Consider the following 25,483-nt stretch of genomic DNA (forward strand, 5'->3'; position numbering starts at 1 on the left):
GGGGAAGTGAATGGTCCAAGGTCATATGATTCGTTAAGTGATAAATTTGGGATTTAAATCCAGGTTCTGTCTCCAAATCTATCTTTAATCTGAGAATGTAATATATGAAACACAGGGCAAAATTACTTCCCCAATTTTTGAGAGAAATGAACAATGAAACAGGAGCACCACCACATGTCATAGTGGCATAAATACATAGTAGTACAAGTGATATATCAGCTCTTTCATACTAACCAAGATTAAAACTGAATAAAGACTAAATGCTGCAATCCCATAGCATCAGCACTATAGAGCTCTGAACTGCCAGTGCTGGGGGACAACACTATAGCACTACATGGCAAAGCTCAGATTTGCCCCCATAGCACTAGTGCTGCAGTTCTATCATTGGTAGTATGGATGATCATGTAACACCAGTGTGGCAGTTCTCTGAAATGCCTAGAGGGAGCAAAACAGGTCCTAATGTATGGGGGCAAGAGTATATATAGCAAGTACTCTACTAAGCCTGATAAAAAGAACACAGCATCCAGCTGGAGCCAGTTCTAACCACTTAAAAGTCATTCCAGGGGCAGCCAGGCGGTGCAGTGGATAGAGCGCTGGGCTTGGAGTCAGGAAGACTGAAGTTCAAATTCAGACACTTATTACCTGTGTGACCCTGGGCAAGACAATGTCATGAGTAAAATTCAACAAAGGTAGATTAATGCACATATACTCCAAGCAAGATAACAGTTTATTAGGCAAAATGGGTCTAATGGCTGCCTCAGTAAGCCAAAGACCCTGAAATGAAGATGTGACTTCTTTTTATAAGCATAGAATAAAGAACCAAATTGATAGGTGAGAAAATAATGCAATTGGTTAAAGGCTTAGCAGCATCATGTGGATGAGGACTTATAACTGATTATACCAAGAAAAGTGGGCCTGAACATGTATGGGACCAAGAAAACTCCTCTTTGTCTTAGAGGAATGCTTTATAGATTCATGAGAGCCAGCTGCATCCTGAGGTCATTGATACTGGAAAAGAGACAGCAGACTCAGTGGTGCCTGGAAATGAAGTAAGACTACCCTTAATTGGGCAAGGAGAAGTAAAGATGAGACCAGGTGAGCTCTCAAGGATAATATACAAATGTCAAGGAACCTCCCAGGAGGTTCTCAAGATTCCTTGGCATAAAATGATTTACAGGTGGTGATGAGATAACAGTTCTCTCAAAGTGTTTTATGAGATAATTGAACCTCTTACACTAGCCTACCATTGTTTTTTTTTTTTGTTTTTAGTTTATAATACTCAGTTCCACAAATTTTTGAGTTCCAAATTTTCTCCTCCTCCCTCTCCTCTTCCCCACACCCCCCAGATGGCACGGAATCTGATATAACTTCTACAAATACCTTCGCATTAAACTTATTTCCACAATAGTCAAGTTGTAAGGAAGAACTATAACCAATGGAATGAATCATGAGAAAGAAGAAACAAAAGAAAAAGAAGAAAAGGAAAAAAAGAGAACAAATAGTTTGCCTTAATCGGCATTCAGATTCTGTAATTCTTTCCCTGGATGTGGATAGCTTTTACCATCATGAGTCTTTTGGAGTTGTCTTTGAACCTTGTATTGGTGACAAGAGCCAAATCTATAAAAGTTAGTCATCACATATACCGTTTGTCTGTAATCATATATCATGGTCTCCTGGTTCTGCTCCCCTCATTCAGCATCAGATCATATAAGTCTTTCTGGGTTATTATGAAGTCCATATCATCTCCATTTCTTATAGCACAATAGTAATTCATTACATTTATATACAACAACTTGTTTAGTCATTCCCCAATTGATGGGCATCCCCTTGATTTCTAATTCTTTGCTACTACAAAAAGAGCTGCTATGAATATTTTTGTATATATGGGTCCCTTTCCCATTTGTGTGATCTCTTGGGGATACAGCTCTAGAAGTGATATTGCTGGGTCTAAGGGTATGTACTTTTTTATAGCCCTTTGGGCATAGTTACAAATTGCTCTCTAGATTAAGTGGATAAGTTCACAACTCCACCAACAATGTAACAGTGTTCCAATTTTCCCATATCCTCTCCAGCATTTATGATTTTCCTGTTTTGTTATTTTGGCCAATCTGACAGGGGAGATGTGCTACTTATGAGGTATTTTGACTTGCATTTCTCTAATCAATTGTGATTTAGAGCATTTTTTCATATGATGATAGATATCTTTAATTTCTTCCTCTGAAAACTGCCTGTTCATATCCTTTGACCATTTATCAACTGGGGTACCTCACAGTTTTTTTAAATTAGTATTATTAAAAGTAATCAAAAGGAAGAATAAACTTCATAATCTTTGTATGGGATAAAGAATGAGAACATTCATTCTTGATGTTTAGCAAGGTTACCTTTGGCAAGAAAAACCCAAAGATCTTTGTCCCTCTTTGTTCTTGAAGAGGATGACGACATCAAGAAGGTGACAGTGGCCTAGCAGAGGACTGAGAAGTTGAGGGACTAGAGGATGGACAGCCTCATAATGGTTTTCACAAAACACTAAAATAACCATATTTATTATTATTATTATTATATAACATTAATATATTATCTAATATATTAATATACCATATTGTATATAAGAAGAAAAATATAATATATATTATATAATAATAATAATAATAAATATCAAAAGAACCTCCATTGCTTTGAGAAAATCTCCTTTGGAGGATTTTTCAAATGTCACTAGCAAGAATCATAAACAATAAGGATTAGATGCTGGAAGGTGTTTTACTAGAAAGATAAATTACCACTTTAATAAGAGCACATAGCCATTGCCTTTTAGCCCCTTGGACTATTCATAGCATATTTTCTTTTCATTTCTTTTTGAGGGGGAAAGGCAGGGCAATTGGGGTTAAGTGACTTGCCCAAGGTCACACCGCTACTAAGTGTGTCAATTGTCTGAGGCCGCATTTGAACTCAGGTCCTCTCAACTCTGGGGCCAGTGCTCTACTCACTGCACCACCTAGCTGCTCCCATAGCATATTTTCTGTGCTTACTGTGTCACAGCCAGTCTTGACCATTGTCTTGCCACTGGACTTTGATGACTCTGGAGAACAGACTGAGGCTGACAACTTTGCTCAGCTCTTCCCCCTCATATCCAATTCACACACCCTTGTGATGTCATCGTTCCTCTTCACGATCAAAGGATGATCAACATCTGCCTCATCTTTTCCCTTCTCTCTGCTCACCGTCACTTATCTCAGGCTCTCATCATCTCTTGCCTAGACTACTATGATAGTTCTCTAATTGGTTTCCCTACCTCCAATCTCTCCTCCACCCTAATTCATTCTTCCAGCTCCCACCAAAATGACTCTCCTAAAGTGCAAGTATGATCGAATCTCTACCTTACTCCATACATCAGTTATTACCTCCAAGATCAAATATTAGGTCTTTTTTTTTTGGCAGTTGAAGCTTTTAATAATCTTAACCCAACCTACTTTTACGGCCTTATTCCTCATCATTTCCATCCATGCACAGTGCAATCCAGGCAAACTTTCCTTGCTTACTCTTCTTCATAAATGGCATTCTATCTCACTCATTTTGCACCAGCAATCCTCCATAACTGGAATGTACTGCCTCCTCACCACTTCTACTCTTATTTTAAAATAACGGCATGCATTTGAATATTTACCTGGCAGATTAAAGGAGTTTTTCCAGTCACTTTATTAATATCAGCTCCCAAAAGGAGGAGACATTCAGCCATAATGCTATTGTTTTCCTCACAGGCTCTCGCCAGTAGTACATTTTTAATATCATCATCACAAGTTATTTTGGCAAAAACCTTGCAGCAAAGATTCTGAAACTAAAAAGAAAGAAAAGAAATGGCAGTTGGGAAACAGATAAATCCATGACCTTTAACACAAAAGACAGAAGAAATGTTTACCTGATGATCTGTTTGTTCAGCGAAACACCTGGACATCTGATAGACAATTAGTGAGTCATATGAATGATGACTTAGCAGCAGCTTTGCAAAGCCAAGTGATAATTCAAGTATTGCCAAAGTTGTTTGAAATCCCTGAAAAAAGAGGAAATAAACAACCAATGATGAAAACAGCAAAATACAAAGAATTTGGTAAATGTACTTAAAATTTGAGATAGTGCATTTAGTCATACAGCTACTGATGCACAAAATGTGGATATTCAAATTAATTCTATTTTAACTTCAGTCTAATAATATCTCATTTTCTTTAAATTACAGAACAGAATAAGTACAACAGTTAAAGTCTGTAACCTTGGCAAATCATCTCTCTGGGTCTTTCTTTTTTTCATATTTCTAAAATGAGGGGACTGGACTAGATCAGTCCTCAAATGTGGTCCACAGACACTTCATCCTTGAGACACTTTCAAGAGGTTCCACAAAGTGAAAACTATTTTATAATACTAATATAAATTACATTATTATACCAAGTAGTTGCTTTTAAAAATGTTTATGGCAAATTCTGCCTTGATGAATTATACTAATGTATATGTTTATGAAGATGCTAAACATTCCAATTTTGTGAATAGAGTCGAAATAGCAGCCATAAAAAGAAAATTATACGTACTCTTAAATTTGATTTAAAATAATTCACATACACTTATCTGTACGTCATCAACGTCCTTAAATCGTTTTAAGCTGGAAATCAGAATATTTGCAAGCAGATGCTGAGTTTCTGTGCACAAATTCTCTTTCGTAATCAGACATCCTAGTAGACTCAAACCCAGGCACTGAATTACTAGGACAAGAAAAAAGTGAACATAATAATGGCTCTCAAACTAAGAAGACGGCAATTAAAATATTTCTTATTTCTATTGCTGCAGTTTGGCTTTGCGTCATTTTTTCCTGATATATTCCTTTCCCCTCCCGCTACCTTATGGCAAAGATTTAAAAATAGAGAAGGAAAAAAAAACTTCAGCAAAATTAATGACAATATCATCATGCCTGGCAGTATATGTAATATGCCACACCCATCATTCTATAATCTCTGAAATGAAGGAAGGTAGGTGTAAATTCTCAATTCTTCCCCAGAGCAAAAATTTTGTGTACATGTTTGCTTATTTTTAAAAGAAAGTAAACTTTTTAAAAAGTGCTGAATAAGATCAGAGGATTGGCCTATGTCAAATATTCCAAATCTTACCTACTTCATAAAAAACATATTTCTACTGACCTCTGTCAACTGGATACATCTGTAGTGTATGAAGTACTGAATTAAGGGCCCCTTGTTGAGAAAACATTTCTAATGCTCCAGAACAATTTGCTAAAGAAGAAATTATTTTTAATCCACATATTTGAATTCCAGGATTTCCAATAAACTAAAATTTCAAATAAGAAAAAGGATTTTTAACAGGCAAATAAAAAAATTGTTCATTCAAAACTAGGATTTACTTTCCTCTCATGCCAAAAATATTTACATATAGATAACATCAAAACTACATATGCAAAGCCATAATTCTTGATTTATTTAATATAAGATTCCAAGAATTATTTCAATAAACATGTATTTTAAATAATAATATTACAATTTTAGTTTCTTAAGAGAACATGTTATTGCCATGCTATATATTATTACTCTTTTATTCAAGTTTAAAGCTTATCTTTGAAGTTCTAGGTTTTTCTTAATTCTTTAAAATATATTTAAATTAATAAGTAACCAAGACATTTTTTATCACACTAAAACTTCAAAGTTAACATGCTGCTTGAAGTAAAAAGCAACCCATTAAATTCCTATAGTTAGGAAGGAGAATTACATCAAATCAATCTCTGTAAACAAACAAGTCTCATATTATAACGTAGCATCCCTTTGTCCTTACAGCACTGGAAGAATATTCATGTTCATAGTCTTCACAAATTAACAATAAAATTATTCACATGGGCCAAATGACAGATGAAAACCACAACAGTATCTCTAAAAGAGGGGTTAACTTGGCATCCATGAAATTTGTTAAAACTATATTTAATATAATTGGTCTCCATCTTTCACACTTTATGAACAACATGATGAAGGACAAGGCATTTTTTCTTATACCCATGACCTCTCAAACCTCTCCAAAACAGAAATGATGTGCCAAAGATAAATCAACATCCTATCTCCATGGTCTAACACACTCAGAATTTAAAAAGTTAAAAAAACAACACACCATCAATTGATGCTTACCCTGAGTTCACCCAGCACCTCTCCCACATCACCAGTAACAAGACCTAAGGACCTGCTAGTACAAGGACCATGGTGTGTATCAAAACTCAAACCCACACTCCCATTCCCCCTGCCCTCTTTCCAGTGTAGGAGGACCCTAGCACCAGAATGCACCAGTTTGCTCAAATCAATATAGATAGTAGCTCTTCAGGAGCGGAAGCCTGCTGGGGGCCATGGCAGACATGCAGCACCCAGTAAGACAACGTCACAGCACCAAAACTGCAAAGGTTTTAACTGCCAGTGCCCAGCCAGAAAAATGGGGAGCAGTGGAAATAGGACAGGACACTGGGAAAGGAAACCATATAGTAATGGGGAGATGAGGGAACTGGCTGTACAGCACTCCTCTAAGCCTGAAGAAAAGCTGGGGCCAATTATGTCCATGAACCTTATCTAATAAAATTGCAATTTAAAAGACATAAATACAAAGTGTTACACCTGGATTAAAGAATTAAGTACTCAATGGAGGTATGACTAGTCAGCTGTTTGTCTGAAACAAAGATCTGAAAGTTTTAGTGGACTACAAACTCCGTATGAGTCAGTGGTGATGTAAGGAAGCCAACAAACCAAATGTAATCTTAGGGAACATTATGAGAGCAGTAGTATGTAGGAGCTGTACTTTGCCATAGTCAAAACATAGTTGGGAGTACTATGTTCAGTTCTGCACATCGCATTAGAAAGGCAGAGTATAAGTATAAGTATAAGTTGCAGAGTATATAGAGTAGGGCAAACAGGATAGCGAACAGACTTAAGTTCTATTTATGTGAGGATTAGCTGAAGGAAATGGGAATGTTTAAATGAGATAACTGGAGTGTGTGTCAGGGGCAGGAGTTGTCTCGTGATTGGATAATTATATGTCTTGTCCTTGTCTCAAAAGAGTAGAGCTAAGGGCAATGAGTGACGGTTGCTTAGAAATGTACTTAGGCTTGATGCCAGGTAAAACTTAAAACAATAAAAGTTGCCCCAAAGCGGAATGGGCTGCCTTGGGAAATAACGGCTTCCCCTTAAGTATTTTGTACAGCGGATAGATTCCCTTTCCTAAATGGGTTAGACTAGATGACTTCTAAAGCCAAAGAACTTTAAGATTTTGAAAATTCTATGATGAATTCAAATCTCTACCAGCAATAAATCAGTATGCCTTTTTCCTAACGGGTCCACCAATACTGTTTTTCCCCCATCTTTTGCCATCTTTGCCAGTTTGATGAATGTAATCTGCTTCATAGTATAACTTGGGATTGATAAGCTCCCTTCTTTCTTACTTTTTTAATTGAGTCCCTTGATACACTTGATTTTTGGTTTTTTTATATAAATTTTGTTATTATTTTAATTCTATTAAGCATTTCACTGATATTTTGATTTGTAGATTGTAAAGTATGTAAGCTAATTTTGACATGTAATCTTATTATATTAGTACATATATTAAGCCACACTGACTTTTGAAAAGCCTTTTTGAAAACAAATTTAATGACCCATAGAATTGATAGAGCATTGGCTACTATTAGCAGAAAAGAGGGAGAAAAAAATTAAAATAAAAATCTTCTTCAGTCATGTCTCAGCTAAAATTCTACCTTCTTTAAGAAATCTTTCCCGCTTCCCCTTAATCCTCTATGATAAGCTCCAATTTACATTCTATATATCCTGTTTGTAAAATAGTGGTTTTCAAGTTGTCTACCCCATTACATCATGTACTCTTTGAAGGCAGGAAGTGTCTTTTCTCTTTCTTAGTATCCTCAGTGCACAGCATGTGGCACATAGTAGGCACTGAATAAATGGCTGTTGACTGGATAATTTTGAATCTTCTTTTATTTCTGAAAATAATGTTTATACTTGTATTCACATATTTTTGTGTCTCCATAGTTAATTTCAAGATAATTAATAATTTTGGTATTTTAAATGTTATTTTTCTTTATAATTATTTTTCTTATTTTTTGTTAGCAATGTTGCATGAATTTTCTTATTAATTCTACTAGCTAAAATAAATTAAGCCAGCATGAATGAGAAGACAGGTTTTTATATCAGACTCAAAGTGTGACATTCTCTACCATCCATTGTTTGGGGATGCGTCATTTATAATTCAGCAAGCAAAATTTGTATTTACATGTTATATTAAACAATATAAGGGACCCCAGGTGAAGAACCCCTGCTCTAAATCCTCCCTCTTCCAAATTTCCATATTTTTATCATAGGCATCAGGATCACTTAGTATCTCAGGTTTGAAATCTTGGCATTGTCCTGGATTCCTCACTCTCCCTCACCTCACATATCCAATCAGTTGTCAAATCTTGCATTTCTATCTTTATAACATCTCTTTCTGGGGCAGCTAGATGGCACAGTGGCTAGAGCACCAGCCTTGGAGTCAGGAGGACCTGGGTTCACATCCAGCTCAGACACTTGACACTTACTAGCTGTGTGACCCTGGGCAAGTCACTTAACCCCAATTGCCTCACCAAACCCCACCCCCCAAAAAAAACAAATAACATCTCTTTCATCTAACTTCTTTTAGCCACTAACACAACTACCATCTTAGTTCAGGTTCTCATCATCTTTTACTAAGATGATTATAATACCTCTAATTGGTTTCTATACCTCAAGTCTCTCTCAACTCCAGTCTATCCTTCAAAACTGCAGACAAAGTAATTTACCTTAAGCACTAAAACAATTTTCCACTAACCATATGACTCTCCTACTTAACACCCATTCCCTGTAGGATAATTCCCTCTGCAATGCAGCCAAATTCACCTCTTTTATTAACAATCTGTTACTCGCAACATTGTATCTCCTGTCACTATGCCTTAGAACTGGCTATTTCCCCCTAATGAAGTGAATTTCTTTATGAGCTTCATCTCATGGAATCCCTTTCTTCTTCTACAACTTATTATGAAATCTTTCCTGGCCCACCCTCGTTGCCCTCCCCCAACCCCAAATTAGTGCTCTCTCAAACTACTTTTCTATTTAATTACTCTGTGTGGGAATATATTTATTAAGTGTACAGTTGTGCTCTCTATGTATATGTGTGTGTGTGTGTGTGTGTGTGTGTATGTATATATCCTACACATTACTGATTAAGTAATTTACCTTAAGTACTTTAAATATGTATGCATATATATATTATACATTATATATGTGCATATATGTGTGTATATATAACATATATTTGATGTCTACCCTATTCAAATGTAAGCTCATTGTGAGTATGGATTGTTTCATTCTTTATATTCACATTTTCAGGGCCCAGTATGGTATCTAGAACTGATAATTAATAAATATTAGTTCATTTATTAATTTAAAGCAGGTTTCAACCAAATATTGTCCCAGGACGAATCCAGCCCAGCCTTTATTTCTACCCTTGAACTAAGAATGGTCTTTACATTTTTTGATATGTTAAAACTTTTTTTTTAACATAAAAACCATTCTTAGCTCACTGGACAGCACAAAAATATGCAGCAGACTACACATAGTTGCTAACCCCTGATTTAAGGGTTTAAATTAACATTTAGATTAGTCTTTATTGATGATCTAAAACACTGGAGTTCTTGTTGCCTTCTGCCCCTTCCTTCACTGTGGAAGAATAAGATCCACAAGTCCTAAAGACCTTTACATTTTTTCTCCACTTCATGGTTGCCTAGCTGCCTAGTGGGTTGACCTTCAGACAGCAGACTCAACCCCAACAACAGAGCAATTTCCTAGGTGTAAAATCCAAGGTAATTATTTCCTTCTAGCTCTAAATCCTATAAACCTATTATAGTTTAAGTTCTTTTTTTAGTTTTATTAGTTGCCATGTCATACTGTTGTCTCATATAGTCTCATACACACTTAATATATCACAAGGTCAGTATACGATTTAAGTCCTCAAGTCGTTTGTCATAGCAAGTGTTGCCTAACTAACATCTATGATTCTGTACTTCTGCTTCCCTCTTTGCTAGCCCTCAATTTGACCTGGGCACACCAAACATTCCTCTCTAGCCCCTGCTCCCACCCACCCCCATGCTGTAATTTTATCTCACACAAAACACTGATTTACCTATAGGCTGTCACCAAGTTCTGTCCATAAAATACCTCATCCCTACTTCTATCAGACTTAGACCTTTACCCCTGTCTCTTGATTACATTAGAAAGAAGTCCCTTACTGGTATCTCTGCTGTCACCCTGTTGCTACTGCTGTCCTTGGCTGTTACATTTATTCACCCCTCCTGCATTTCTATTGTTTGCAGTGTTCAAGAAGCAAATAATCTCTTCAGTTCTGGTTTTCTTTCTAGGGATGTTTCAAATGCCTCTTTATTACTGAATGTCCATATTTTTTCATTTATGGATAAACTCATATTTGCATTTAAGTTAACTTGGGATGCACCCTGAGCTCCCTTACTCTTTGTAACATATTATTTCATTCCCCCCTGTTTTATCGTGGGTATAGAATAATTTTGCATTATTTTAATTTTGTTTCCTTTGTATTTGAAGGTGTTTCTCCTGGTTGCCCATAGAGCTTTTTGTTTCTGAACTAAACTATTAAGTTTAAACAGTCTTAAAGTTTTGTTTTTGTTTTGTTTTGGTTTTTTTGGAGATTAATGAATTCTTTCAATTGGTATTTCATTGTTAGTGTTTAGAAGTTCTGAGCACTTTTCTTGTGTTATTTCTTGCATTATGGTGTTCAGGTTTTATCTCTTGTCATTTTCCTCTAGAAGATCTATGGTCCTTAGGTTGGTTGTACGCATCCTGCCTTTGAGGTCAGTATGCTTTGCTTACATAGAAAACATATTCTCTTTTGGTCTTGTTTTTTGCTTCTCTTCTTCTAGACTGTCCTTCGCTTCTCTGTATGAGAATTTGTTGACACAATCTCCTTTACTTTCTTTGGTAAGACTTGCCAATTTTTCTATTCTGCCCACTATTTTGGCTCTGCAGGCCTCTCTCATAATTCCCATTTCTCTTCTGAACCACTCAGGATCAGCATCCTTTGCTTACTTGTTCTTACATTCACAGGGTCTTTAGCCTCTTCAAGTGTTAAATCATTTTTCTTTGTTTTGTAGTATTTATTCACAAAAGCCTAAACCTGTTTACTAGATCTGGAGGCCATATTTCTTTCTGTTGTTCATGTTTTCCCTGCCAATTTATCTGCTATTATATTTAAGATTTTTAAGTTTTCTTTTTCCTTTGGTAATTTCCTTATTTTTGTTATTTTCTTATTCTTTATTCATAACTTTCTGACTCTTTCCCCTCTGACAGTGATTTCCTTTGGGGATGGATCTCAAAATGTCTCATCCCCCTCCCACACTGGTTAATTCATGGTTTACCAGCCTAGGTCTCTGCCCCAAGTGACTTTTTCAGCAAACAGAACTGGCCCTATCTGGATGCTAAGCTTTTTCCATTATATTTAGTGGAGTGCTGCAAAGCCAGTCCTTTCCCTTCTCCCTCCCCCCCTCTCCCAACATGTTTTCCTTTCCCAGTGTCCTCTTGTGCTCCCACTGTTCCTCATTTCTCTAGCTGAGCACTGGCAGTTCACAGCTTTGGAGTGTTGTTGCCCTGGGGTTGTCTTACCTTGGCACTGGACGTCTGTCAAGGCCCCCTGCAGGCTTCTGCTCCTGAAGGTCTGCTACAGTTCTGTCTGTATTGACCGAAGCAAACTTGTGTATTCTGGAGCCAGGGTTCACCTACACAAGAAAGAGAGCAAGGAAAACTAGAATTTGGGGTTGGGTTTTGCTGCAAGCCATGTGAGTCAGGTCCGGGGTCTGTTAGTAGAGTCTCAGTGGCCTAATAGCCTAGCTTTTTAAGATATGTTTAGATCTCATTTTCATCTAATGTATTAACTCTCCCTTGTAGCTTTGCATCAATTAGCAAATTTGCTTTATTCAAGTAATCAACAAAATTATTAAATTGTGAAGGAACAACCCACTGTTCTTGTAAACCTCCTTTCAGACTAATAAAGAAACATGACTAAATATTTTATGGGTCCACACATTCAACCAGTTCTTAATCCAACTAACTGTACTATCAATTAGCTCACGTCTCTTCATCTTTCCCCCAAGAATAGTGTAAGAAATTTTATCAAATTCCTTTGTAAAATCTAAGTAAATCATATATATGACATTCCTCTGATCTAGCAGTCTAATAACTATGTCAACCATGTGTACCTGTCATAACCTGTTCTTGATGTTCTTGGGTTTGGGATTTTTTTTCTGTAATCACCACTTTCTTTTCTGGAAGTTTACTATATTAACTATTCCCATGGTACTTTCTAGAATCTTGCCAAAAACTGAAATCCAGTTGACTGGGCAAGCTCCAAACTTTTTCCCTTTTTTTTTTCTTTAAGATCTGGATATTTTCTTTTCTCTAATTCTCCAGCATCTTTCAAAACATCACTGAAAATAGGGTCAATATTGTCAGAGTTGTGAACTTATCCAATCATTCTGGAAAGTAATTTGGAACTATATTCAAAAACTTACTAGACTGTCTAAATGCCCTCTCACCCAAGAATACAATTACTAGGCCAATACTCCTAAGAGATCAAAAAAAGAAGAAAAGCACTCATGCATTAAAAAAATTCATAATATCTTGTTTCCTAGCAAACAAAAATTGGAAAGGGGGTCCCCTCCCCATTGGGAAATGGCTAAATATATTGTGCTACATGAATGTAACAGAATATTATTGTACCATAAGAAATCGTGAAACTACGGTTTAAGAGAAAACTCTGTGAACTGATAATAAATGAAGTAAGGAGAACTGGGAAAACAATTTATACAATGATATTATAAAGACAAACCACTATTTTTTTACTCCAGTGAGATATATATATATATATATATATATATATATATATATACACACACATATATATGTATATGTATGTGTATATATATATATACACACACACACACACATATGTATATATAATGTATATATATATATATATATATATATATATACACACACACAGAGAGACGGAGAGCAGGGGAGAGAGGGGGAGGGAGGGAGAGAGAGAGAGAGAGAGAGAGAGAGAGAGAGAGAGAGAGAGAGAGGCAAAAAGAATTCTGAGTATGAAAACTCCTTCCATTAATCAATCAGCAACTATTTGGCAACTTATATTCTTGGAGAGGTGCTGGTGGCACTTGGAAATTAAGTGACTTGCTCAAGATCACAGAGCTAGAGTGTATCAGAGGCAACACTTGAATGAAAATCTTCAATAACTCAGGAGGGTTGTTTCTCTATATCATGCAGCTCATAAAGGATTGTGAGTAAATGACAGGTGATAAAATCTAATAGTCTTACCAGCACTATAAAACACCACTCCTTATATTAATATTAGTAACAAGAACAAAAGTAAATTAATCTTTAGTTCTAGAGGGAAACTAAATAAGAACATTTTAGTAACATTTACTGTTGGGATACTATAGAAAAGGAAAAGGAATTTCTAAACATACCTTATTTAAAGCACCTAGAACCAGTTTGTGAATGTCATTCAATAGGCATTGGTTTTTAACCACTTTTAGATTTATATTTAATAAAGCATCTTCCTCAGGTTCTTTCCGTGATTCTAAACACAAAGGAACAAATGACAAGTTTTTTGGGAAAAATAAAAATTAAATAGACTTCTGTTTATTTCTACTTTAGTAAACTGTAAGTTATTTGTTGAACTTTTTGACACTCAGAAGAAAATTTGTTATAAAGAGTTTACGTAATCTAATACTACAAGACAAAGTAGAAAACATGGAGCGAATAGTCTGTGTAGATAGTTGCTGAATACAAATGAAGGGCAATAACATAACTAAAACAGAAGAATTATCTGATAAAATAAGATCTTTTTTGTTTGTTTTCGGAGAAATGGTAGGCTGAGATTAAGGAACTAAAATGACTTCATTTAAGAGAAAATTCAGTCATGAGTGTCTGACAGACAAAGGATGGTCAGATATAAGATAAGGTATGTAAGAAGGATAAAACTAGACGCCATAGCAAAGAAAATGTAAACTATAGTGATGAAATTTAAAAATATATATGTAGGGGCAGCTAGGTGGCGCAGTCAGTAGAGCACCGGCCCTGGAGTCAGGAGGACCTCAGTTCAAATCCGGCCTCAGACACTTGACACATGTACTAGCTGTGTGACCTTGGGCAAGTCACTTAACCCCAACTGCCCTACCAAAAAACAAAACAAAACAAAACAAAAAAAATATATATGTAATACCACCTTAATTTTAGTAAAATGAGGCTAATAAAAAGTCTAGAGTAGTAATATAATTTAATTACAGAAAAAGTCATCATTTGGCAATATTATACAATTGTGCAAATGGCAATATAAAAAATTAGAAGTCAGATATTCAATAGATAACACAATCACTGATAATTAATGGCATTTTAAGAACCCAAGAGTGTGGGGATAATTCTTTATAAGTAAATCCCCATTTTAATCCAAAGAATTTCATAATGAGTACCCTTAAGAAATTTCATGGAAAATGCTATAATCTTCTAAAGTGACTTATCACAGTTCTTTTTAATAAATATTCAGATAGTAACTATTTCAAAATTATTTCATTAAATTCCTAGTTGTAGTTGTTGTTGTTCAATTGTGTCTGACTCTTTGTGACCTCATTTGGGGTTTCCTTGGCAAAGATACTAGGATACTGGAGTGATATGCTATTTCCTTCTCCAGCTCATTTTATAGATGAGGAACTGAGACAAACAGGGTTAAATGACTTTCCCAGGGTCACATAGCTAGTCTCTGAGGCCAGATTTAAACTGTCTTACTGACTCTAGGCCAGGAACTCCATCCATTGTGCCACCTAACTTCCCCTTAAAAAATGCAATTTCCCTGATTATCTCTTTTAATAAGACCTATTTTTGGTTTTTCTTTGTTTGAGATCATAATTACTTTTTTTTCAATTGTTTCAGTTGTATCTGACTCTTCATGACTCCATTTGGAGTTTACTTGGCAAAGATATTAGAGTGATATGCTATTTCCTTCTCCAGCTCATTTATACAGATGAAGAAACTGAGCAAATAGGGTTTTAAATAACTTGCCAGGGTCACATAGCTAGTGTATGAGACCATATCTGAATTCAGGAAAATGAGTCTTTGTGATTCCAGGCCCAACACTGTATCACTACACCATCTAGCCACTCTATACCATAACCTAATACAGACCAGGTCAAGAAAATTTTTATTTTGGCAGGAATATTTAAGGGGTGACTATGAGTAGAATTTTGGACATGATGAGTTGAAGATCCTAGTGAGGTATTCAGGTGGAGATTTTAACAGACAGATGAAAATATGGTACTAGAAGCTCCAAGATAAGTTTGGAAGTGGCAGTATAGATTTGAGAGATGCATAAAGGGAACTGCTAAAGTATGTGAAATATATGGAGAAAGTGAAAAAAAGTGGAAAGATAAAACCTTATGAGATATTCCAAAGAATTAAGAATATAAGTCTTCAAATGGTGTGGAGGAGTAACAGTGAAGGTAGGAGGATAAGCAGGAGAGCAGAACATCACAACAGCAAAGAGAGAAAAAAATATCAAGAAGAGGTAATCAAAAGCATCAAGTGGTACAGAAAGTCCAATAAAAATAAATACTTAGAAAAGGTCACCAGCAGACTACAATGAGCCAAGGACTAATTATGTGTTGAGGAAATGGAGGAAACAAATTATAGGCGACACTCTAGAAGTCTAGTATCAAATTTGGTAGTGAAGAAGTAAAGAGAAATGGGAGGCTACATTTGTCTAGATAGCAAATCAAGACAAAGTTATTATAGAAAAGAAAAGAGCATATTTGTAAACAAGGTAAAGGAGAGATTAAGGAGACAGACTGAATATTAAAAAAGAGGAAAGAGTCAATAAAGAAAAGTACTAGAGGAGACAAAAGGAAATAGAATCAAAGGCATAAGTAGAGGATTTAATTTTAGAAAGGAGGTCATCTCATACTCTGAGACTAAAGAAGAAAGAAGGTATAAGGTCAGAGGTTTTGAGACGTGGAGAAGATATGGAAAACAAAAGGGAAGTCTTTAATTCTCTTAATAAAGTAGTAAACTTTACATCTTCCGCAAGAGAAAAGGCATTAGAAGTATAATCAGAGGCTTCTGAAGAGAGGAAAGGCTTTGGGAAAGCTGCTATAAAGACTATGACAGATGAATAAAGGGCCCTGTATAGTTCTTCACTGCCTAGTTGAGATTAGTAGTTAAGATTGTAGCACTCAGTCATGCATAATATCAGTATTAAATGTTTCCATGCTTACAGCTGTACCTGTGACTATATAGTTGCCTATAATAGAATGAAACCAATTTATTTTTTAAACAAACATACTGCTTTGTCCCACCTGTACTGTTAGGGAAAGGAAGCCATGCCTCCTCCTGGATTTTAATGAATAGTGAAATGGGTTTTTTCAGGCAAAACCATATTTAGCAAAACCAACTAAGCAAAAAAACCTGGTAAGGTTATGGTGAGAGACCCTGTAAGGAAACTACTAGCAGTGGATTGTAAAAATAGGCACATAAAGAGAGTCTACAAGACTGAAGCATAAGGACCTAAAAATGAGGAGTTTAAACACAGTATCATAAAAACTGGTATGCCAGTGATAGGGTGTAAGAGAACTGAACCCTATCTGGAATAAAGAAAAAGGGTAATAAAAATGGCTAAAAGTAGAAACTTCCAGAGAAAGAAAGTTTAAGAAGACAACCAATGAAAAATTTATCATGCTCATACCTAGAGCTTTCTTTTAAGCTGAAGAGAGAGAGACTGGAGAAGTCTCCCCATTCTGCCAAATGAAAGCTCTTTCTCTTGCAGGAAAGATACATACTAAAACAGGTAAATGGACAAATGCTAATCTTTCAAGTAGTTACATCAGGAGGGCATATATTATTTCAATGATGCTAAAAATTTTTAATACATCTTTTAGAACTTCCCTCAAAACCATCAGATGCCCATAAAAATTCACAAAACAAAATCACTACTTATAACTAACAATTGAGGATAACTGAAAGAATGTACCCGTAGGCTCCAAAGGTAATTTTGCAAAGGTTTCTTTTTAAATATTTATTTATGATCTCTCCCCTTCTCACTACCACTCTCCTCTACTGATTAATAGAGAGGAGGGTAGGGGAACAAGAAACAAAACTCTTAACAAACAAACACGCACATCTAACAAAACAATTTCCCATGTTGGCCATGTTGAAAATTGCATGTTGCATTCTAGATTATCTGGACTTACCACTTGGTCTTCTGAAGATGAAGGTAATTTCAAAAGAATTCTAAAAATGTGCTGCACAGTGACAATGGCAGCATTAGAAGTTGCCCATTACCAAAGTTCACCAATCACATTACTTTATATCTTTTTGAAATTGTCCCCTAAGGAGCCTTGGCACTCATCTACCTTTTTACTGTTGGTAGAGAGGCATGAATTTTGTTTGGGTCAACAAAAATTAGCAAGATTAGTGTTTAGGTTAGGCTAAAAATATTTTGTTATTTGCAACAAAATGTCTAGATACTTAATGATAGGTCAGAAATCAATCTAACTTTTTCACCTATTTCATTACCTCTGGTAAACAAAACGAATTATATCACTTACCTGGGGCAATAATACGTAAAATAGCTCGAAGTGCTTCTAGCTGCACTGTTGATGAGGTTTTGTGACTTTTCATAACTTTTATTATGTTAGATGTCACTGACGCCATTACATCTAGGTGAAGGTTACTGGAGATATGGAATGTAATTAAATGATAAAAAGTGAAACATATGACATGGAATATCAATACATTCAAAACCACAATATGAGAGATGAATGTTATGCAGGATTTTAATTCAATTAAAACTGTATGCAATGAAATTTGGAATACCATGAAATTAATATTTTAGACTGAAATTAAGAAATAGCAACCTAAATCTGGGTCAGTGTGTTAAGCTACCAAAGTGAATCAAATTTCCCATGTTCTTATTAAATTTTTATATATACCATAAATTGCAGTCTCCTAGTTGAAAAGGGACTTCTGTGTAAAAACAGGCATAGCATATGACTAGAGCACAGTATTGTCACATGACAGATTTTTAGTCTACAACTATTAATTTCTTCTTCATGCATAAAATTCTCATATGTAACATCTCACATTCAGATATTTCCCTCAATAGAATGTAATAATGCATCCTTAAATTTTTAAAATAGCTGAAATATGACCAAACAGCAAAGAAAACATTTATCCTTATTATCAACATTCCCAAATTTTGTGAATTCGACAAAAACAATTGTGCAAGTTTTCTAAAAATTTATGGAAATCAATCTGTATTTTAGCAGTTAGCAAAAATTTAACCTTGCTTATAAATGAATTTTTAGTAATTAAACTACCCAAATTTCCTTGTGACAATAATTTAAGGTCTCACACATATTCCTGATAACTGAGACTGAAAATCATTTCAGGGGCATTTTTATTCATAATTTTAAAGCACTTTTGCACCTTCATTTCTCATTTGCCAGTACTAATTAAACAATTAGATTGCAGCTATAGTAACTACAATGCAATTATCTTCTCACATTTATACTTTCTTCTAATCTGGTGTGTTAGTACATAGACAACTACTCATTTGGAAATTACTCCTGTCCCAGTAACTGTTTCCTTTCTTCTTTATGTACTTTAAGCAGTATCAAAATTCAATACTTTGGATGGGAGATCAAAAATTTTATTAGTCTCTATTAATGGATTTGAATGGTAGTCAGGTTGTAGGTTACAAATTTATGTCAGCAGTAGAAGAGAAACAACAAGGGAGATTTCTCCCCGCTTGTATATATTTCTCTTGTACCACTAGATCAAATGAAATCAAATGAGATAACACATAATGTCTATGGTAACCTTTAAAGTACTATATAAATGCTAGCTGTCATCGTCTAACGAACAATCTGAAGTACAGGTAAGTACTTTCTATAAATGCAACTACAGAATCCCTCCCCCACAAAATCTAGCACCTATGAATAAAAACTGAAATTTCAAGTAGTAATTCTAAAATTCTAGAAACAAAGGTGCTTTCTATCCTTCAGGGATACTAGCTTTATGTCTAAGATTGTATATGATTCTACAAAATTAACAGATATAGGACCATTTTTCTCCAAAAAAAAAAGTTTTAACCTTCAAATTTTTGCAATCATTAAAAACTGCTTATAACAAAATCTATCTGATCCAAAGTCAGGCACATTCAATAGCTCCATAAATCTCCATTACCTTCCTTCCAGAAGATGATTTAACATTTTACATCCACTTTCAGCCACTTCAGGGAAGTGTAAATTCTTCATCATTAATAGCAGTACATTCCAGTATATTCCTCTTGACAACAGGGCTGTTCTGACATTAACTACAAGAAAACATAATTATTTGCAGAAATGAATATATTTTTAGGTAAATGTTTCACAAAAGAATAAATTCACATATTCCACATTAATACAAAAAATATAATAATACAAATTTACTTATATAGTTTGTCTATCATTATCAGTTACTCTAAAATGGAAATTTCTAGGTCACCTTACAAAAAAGATGGAAAACAAGACATTTTCTCCCATTCCCACAAGCTCTCAAACCTTTCCAAAACAAAAATCATGCACCATAGATAAAGCAACTTCAACTCTTTTAATGGTCTAGGATAACCAGAATTCAAAAGAAGATTAAAGAAAGAAAAACCATGAACTGATACCTGTCCTAAATTCATTCAGCACCCTTTTCTTACCAGGCTACCAGCAGTGTGGCTGCACTAGCCAACCCAAAAAGGAAGAAAGAAATAATTAATTTCCTTTCAGGTCTATAGACAGGAGAAAGTCTGCAACCATACAAGGGATAATTGGATACAACAGGAAAAACCATATTAAATAAAATTTAAAAGTTTTTGCACAAACAAAACCTGTGTATATAATTAGAATGGAAACAGTTAATTAAGAAAAAAGATTTACAGCAAGTTTCTCTAATAAATGTCTTTCTTCCAAGCTATATAAGGAATTGATTCAAACTTTTAAAAATAAAAGCCATTCTCTGATTGATAAATAGTTAAAAGGTATGAACAGGGAACTTTCAAAAGGAAGAAATCCAAGCTACCAACAGCCATATGAAAAAAAAAAAGTTAGAATTGAAGAATTAGAGAAATGCAAATTTAAACAACTCAGAGAATTCACCTCATACCCATCGGGTTGGCAAAAGTGCTTAAAAAAGAAAAATGATAAATACTGGAGGGGAAACAGGCCCATTAACACACCATTGGTGTAGCTGTTAATTGGTCCAGCTATTCTGGAAAAGAATTTGGAGCTATGCCCCAAAAGTGAATAAACTTTGATCCAGAAATACTACAAATAGGGAGAAAGTTCAAAAACAACAAAGAAAAAAGAAAAACACCTATAAGCCCATTAACTGAGGAATGGTTAAACAAATTACTGTACATGAATTAACAATACTATTAGGCTGTAAGAAATGATGAAACAGTTGGTTTGAAATAAATCTAGGAAAGCTTATGTGCACTAACTTGGAATGAAATGAACATAACTAAGAAAATAATTTATGCAATAACAACAACTTTAAGAGACTTAACTCTAGGGGGTGGAGCCAAGATGGAAGAGTAAAATCAGGGACTTGCCAGAGATCTCACACAAGCCCCTCCAAACACCTGTAAAAAATGATCCTAAAGAAATTCTAGAGCAGCAGAAGCCACAAAAAGACAAATCTCCAGCCCAAGATAACCTGTAAGGTTGACAGTTAAGGTCTACTGCAGAAGGCTAAGAAGAGCACAGCCCAGTGTCAGCCACACCAGCACAGACCTGGTCTCAGAAAACCCTGAGCAGTCCTTGAGGGATTGAATGACTGGCAGTTGTGGCAGTTTGCAGACTTCTCAACCCAAAAACGCCAGAGACAACTTAGAAGGTGAGAAGGAAAGGGCTGTTGCACCAGGATGAGAGAAGAGTGCAGTCCAGCCCTGGCCTCAACATAGCCCTGGCCACAGCAAACCAAGAGTAGGCTTATGGAGTAAATGAATCAGCAGCACTGGTGGTAGCTATTTCCAGAGCTCTCAGCCCACAGATGGTAGGGTGATCAAACAACTGGTCAGAAGACTACAGGGCATTGAAATAGGACTCTGCTGTTCTGCCCATACTTGGATATGAGTTGTGGTCCTGGGTGGCAGTCCTGGGGCAAGAAGGAAGATTGGCATAGCAGAGCCTGTGAAAGCAGCAGTGGAGAGGGAACCCCCCTCACAGTTCCAGGGAACAAAGGGGTGCTTGTGGTCACTCACAAAAAAAAGCACAGGCCAGGAGAATAGTAAACACCTCTCTTTAGGTCCTACCAACGTGGAAGAACTGAAAACGTACAGGTCCCTAGAAGTATCTCTGAAAATAGCTGGACACAACCCCTGAAACTTAGGACAGTATACTCTCCACAATACTGACAGAGCGCTACCTTAACAAAGTCAAGCAATTTGGTTGGAAAATGAGCAAACAACAGAAAAAAATTCAGGCCATAGAAACTTACTTTGGTGACAAGGAAGATGAAAACATGCACTCAGAAGAAGATAACAAAATCAAAGCTCCTATATCCAAAGCCTCCAAGAAAAATAGGAATTGGTCTCAGGACATGGAAGACCTCAGAAAGGATTTGGAAAAGCAAGTTAGAGAAGCAGAGGAAAAATTGGGAAGGGAAATGAGAGTGATGCAAGAAAACCGTGAAAAACAAGCAAAGAAGACCCAAAAATACTAAAGAAAATAACACCTTAAAAACTAGACTAACTCAAATAGCAAAAGAGCTCCAAAAAGCCAATGAGGAGAAAAATGCCTTGAAAGGTAGAATTAGACAAATGGAAAAGGAGGTCCAAAAGACCACTGAAGAAAATACTACCTTAAAAATTAGATAGGAGCAAGTGGAAGCTAATGACTTTATGAGAAATCAAAAATGGAAGACAATGTGAAATATCTCATTGGAAAAACCACTGAACTAGAAAATAGATCCAGGAGAGATAATTTAAAAATTATTGAACTACCTGAAAGGCATGATCAAAAAAAGAGCCTAGATATCATCTTTCAAGAAATCATCAAGGAGAACTGCCCTGATATTCTAAAGTCAGAGGGTAAAATAGAAATTAAAAGAATCCACCGATCGCCTCCTCAAAAAGATCCCAAAAAGAAAATTCTTAGGAATATTGTCGCCAAGTTCCAGAGCTCCCATATCAAAGAGAGAATACTGCAAGCAGCCAGAAAGAAACAATTTGGGTATTGTGGAAACACAATCAGGATAACACACTATCTAGCAGCTTCTACATTAAGGGATCAAAGGGCTTGGAATATGCTATTGCAAAGGTCAATGGAGCTAGCATTAAAACCAAGAATCACTTACCCAGCAAAACTGAGTAATATGCTCCAAGGCAAAATATTTTCAACAAAATAGAGGGCTTTCAAGCTTTCTCAGTGAAAAAACCAGAGATGAATAGAAAATTTGACTTTCAAACACAAGAATCAAGAGAAGCATGAAAAGGTAAACAAGAAAGAGAAATCATAAGGGACTTACTAAAGTTGAACTGTTTTGTTTACATTCCTACATGGAAAGACGATGTATATAATTCATTAGACCTCAGTATTGGGGTAGCTGAAGGGAATATACATATACATATATATATATATATATGTATATGTATATATATATAAATATAAAATAAAGAGAGAGACAGAGGGCACAGGGTGAGGTGAATATGAAGAGATGATATCTAAAAAAAATAAAATCAAATTAAGGGATGAAAGAGGAATATATTGAGAGAGGGAGATAGGGAGAATGGGGTAAATTTTCTCACATAAAAGTGGCAAGAAAAAGCGGTTCTCTAGGAAGGGAAGAGGGGGCATATGGGGAATGAGTGAATCTTGCTCTTATCAGATTTAACCTGAGGAGGGAATAACATACACACTCAACTGGATATCTTACCCCCACAGGAAAGAAGGAGGAAGGAGATAAAAAAGGGGGGATGATAGAAGGGAGGGCAGATAGGGGAAGGAGGTAATCAAAAGCAAACACTTTCAAAAAGGGACAGGATCAAGGGAGAAAACTGAATAAAGGGGGATAGGACAGGAAGGAGCAAAATATAGTTAGTCTTTCACAACATGAGTATTGTGAAAGGGTTTTACATAATGATACACATGTGGCCTATGTTGAATCACTTGCCTTCTTAGGGAGGGTGGGTGGGGAGGGAAGAAAGGTGAGAATTTAGAACTCAAAGTTTTAAAAGCAGATGTTCAAAAAAAGTTGTTTTTGCATGCAAGTGGGAAATAAGATATACAGGCAATGGGGCACAGAAATCTATTTTGCCCTACAAAAAAGTAAGGGAAAAGGGAATGAGGGGGAGTGGGGTGACAGAAGGGAGGGCTGATGGGGGAACAGGGCAATCAGAATATATGCCATCTTGGAGTGGAGGGGAGGGTAGAAATGGGGAAAAATCTGTAATTCAAACTCTTGTGAAAATCAATGCTGAAAACTAAAAATATTAAATAAAGAATTTCAGAAAAAAAAGAATGAAAAAATAGAAGTCAATGTAAAATACTTCATGGGGAAAAAATGACCTGGAAAATATATCCAGGAGAGACCATATTATAATCACTGGACTACTTGAAAGCCATAATCAAAATGTTGATCTGAACAGCATCTTTCAAAAAAGTATTAAGGAAACTGCCCTGATTTCCTGGAACCAGAGGACAAAATAAGCATTAGAAGAATCCACCAATCACCTCAAGAAAAAAATTCTAAAATAAAAACTCCAAGGAACATTATAGCCAAATTTCAGAATCATCAGCTGAAGGAAAAAATACTACTTGTGGCCAGAAAGAAAAAATTCAAATATGAGGAGTTACAATCAGGATTACACAGGTCTTGGCAGCTGGCAACATGAAAGAATAGGAGGTCATGAGACATGATATTCCTGAAGGCAAAGGAGCTACTACAACCAAGAATCTCTTACCCCACAAAATTAAGCATAATATATCAAGAGGAAAAATGGTCATTCAATGAAACAGGAGGATTTCCAGCTTTCATAAAGAGAATACCAGAATTAAATAAAAAATCTGATATCCAATATGAAGACTCCAGAGAAGTATATACAGATCAAAAAGGAAAAGAAAACATAAGGGATTCAAGAGCTAAACTGTTTACATCCTTACATGGGAAGAGAATACTTTTAATTTTTAAAAACTGTATCATTAATAGTACAGATAGAGGGAATATACTTACAGGGTACAGATATAAGGTGAATTTGATGGAATGACATAATAAAATTGAATGAGAAAGAGGAGTACACTGGATGTAGAAGGAAGGGAGAGGTAGAATGGTGTAAATTATTTCACATGAAGAGACACAAAAGATCTGTTACAGTGGACCAGAAGATGGGAGGGTGGGCAACAAGCATCAACTGAATCTTACTGCCATCAATATTGGCTCAGAGAGGGAATAATATACACACTCAGTTGAATATGAAAATGTATCTTACTTGACAGGGATGCAGGAGGGGAGGAGATCAAGTAAAGGCTGGCGTGAAGATTGACAGAAGGGAGTTCAGATCAGGGGAGGTGGCAGACAGAAGCAAAATACTGGTGAGGAGGGAAAAGGGTAAAATAAGAGAGAGGAGAAACAGGAGGAAGAATAGGATGGAGGGAAGTACAAAGGTAGTAATCATAACTGAATGTGAATGGGATGAAATGGATGCAGATAGCAGACTGGATCACAAACCAGAATCCTACAATATGCTGTTTACAAGAAACACACTTAAAGCAGAGAGATACACACAGAGTAAAAGTAAGCGTCTGGAGAAAAATCTACTATGCCTCAGGTGAAATAAAAAAGCAAGGGTAGCAATCCCGATCTCAGACAAAGTAAAAGCAAAAAAAGACCTAATTAAAAGAGAAAATTACATCTTGCTAAACAGTATCATAGCCAATGAGGTAGTATCAATACTAAACATGTATGCATGAAGTGGTATAGCATCAAATTGTTAAAAGAGGAGTTAAAGAGGCAGCTAGGTGGTGCAGTGAGTAGAGCACCGGCCCTGGAGTCAGGAGTACCTGACTTCAAATCTGGCTTCAGACACTTGACACACTTACTAGTTGTGTGACCTTGGGCAAGCCACTGAACCCCAGTTTCCCTGCCTTCTCCCCTCCAAAAATAAAGAGGAATTAAGTGAATTACAGAAGAAATAGACAGCAAGTCTATTTAGTGCGGACCTCAGCTGTCCCCTCCCACAACTTGATAAATCCAACCAAAAGATAAATAGGCAAGAAACTAAGGAGGTAAGCAGAAAATTAGAAAAGTTAGATATGACAAACCTT

The 25,483-nt window shown here is 35.8% G+C and overlaps 1 protein-coding gene across 1 annotated transcript in view; it reads right to left on the reverse strand.

The window, feature by feature from the left end:
* LRRK2 (leucine rich repeat kinase 2) overlaps nt 1–25,483 on the reverse strand; it is a 232,096-nt gene that overhangs the window by 139,579 nt on the left and 67,034 nt on the right. The window contains exons 12-18 of the mRNA XM_036759572.1: nt 19,377–19,506; nt 17,738–17,862; nt 13,610–13,722; nt 5,178–5,322; nt 4,606–4,745; nt 3,914–4,045; nt 3,662–3,832 (exon numbers count right to left, since the gene is read on the reverse strand). Coding sequence (XP_036615467.1) covers nt 3,662–3,832; nt 3,914–4,045; nt 4,606–4,745; nt 5,178–5,322; nt 13,610–13,722; nt 17,738–17,862; nt 19,377–19,506 — 956 coding nt within the window. The remainder of the gene's footprint in view (nt 1–3,661; nt 3,833–3,913; nt 4,046–4,605; nt 4,746–5,177; nt 5,323–13,609; nt 13,723–17,737; nt 17,863–19,376; nt 19,507–25,483) is intronic.

This window comes from Trichosurus vulpecula, chromosome 5 (assembly GCF_011100635.1).
Source record: "Trichosurus vulpecula isolate mTriVul1 chromosome 5, mTriVul1.pri, whole genome shotgun sequence".
NCBI lineage: Eukaryota > Metazoa > Chordata > Mammalia > Diprotodontia > Phalangeridae > Trichosurus > Trichosurus vulpecula.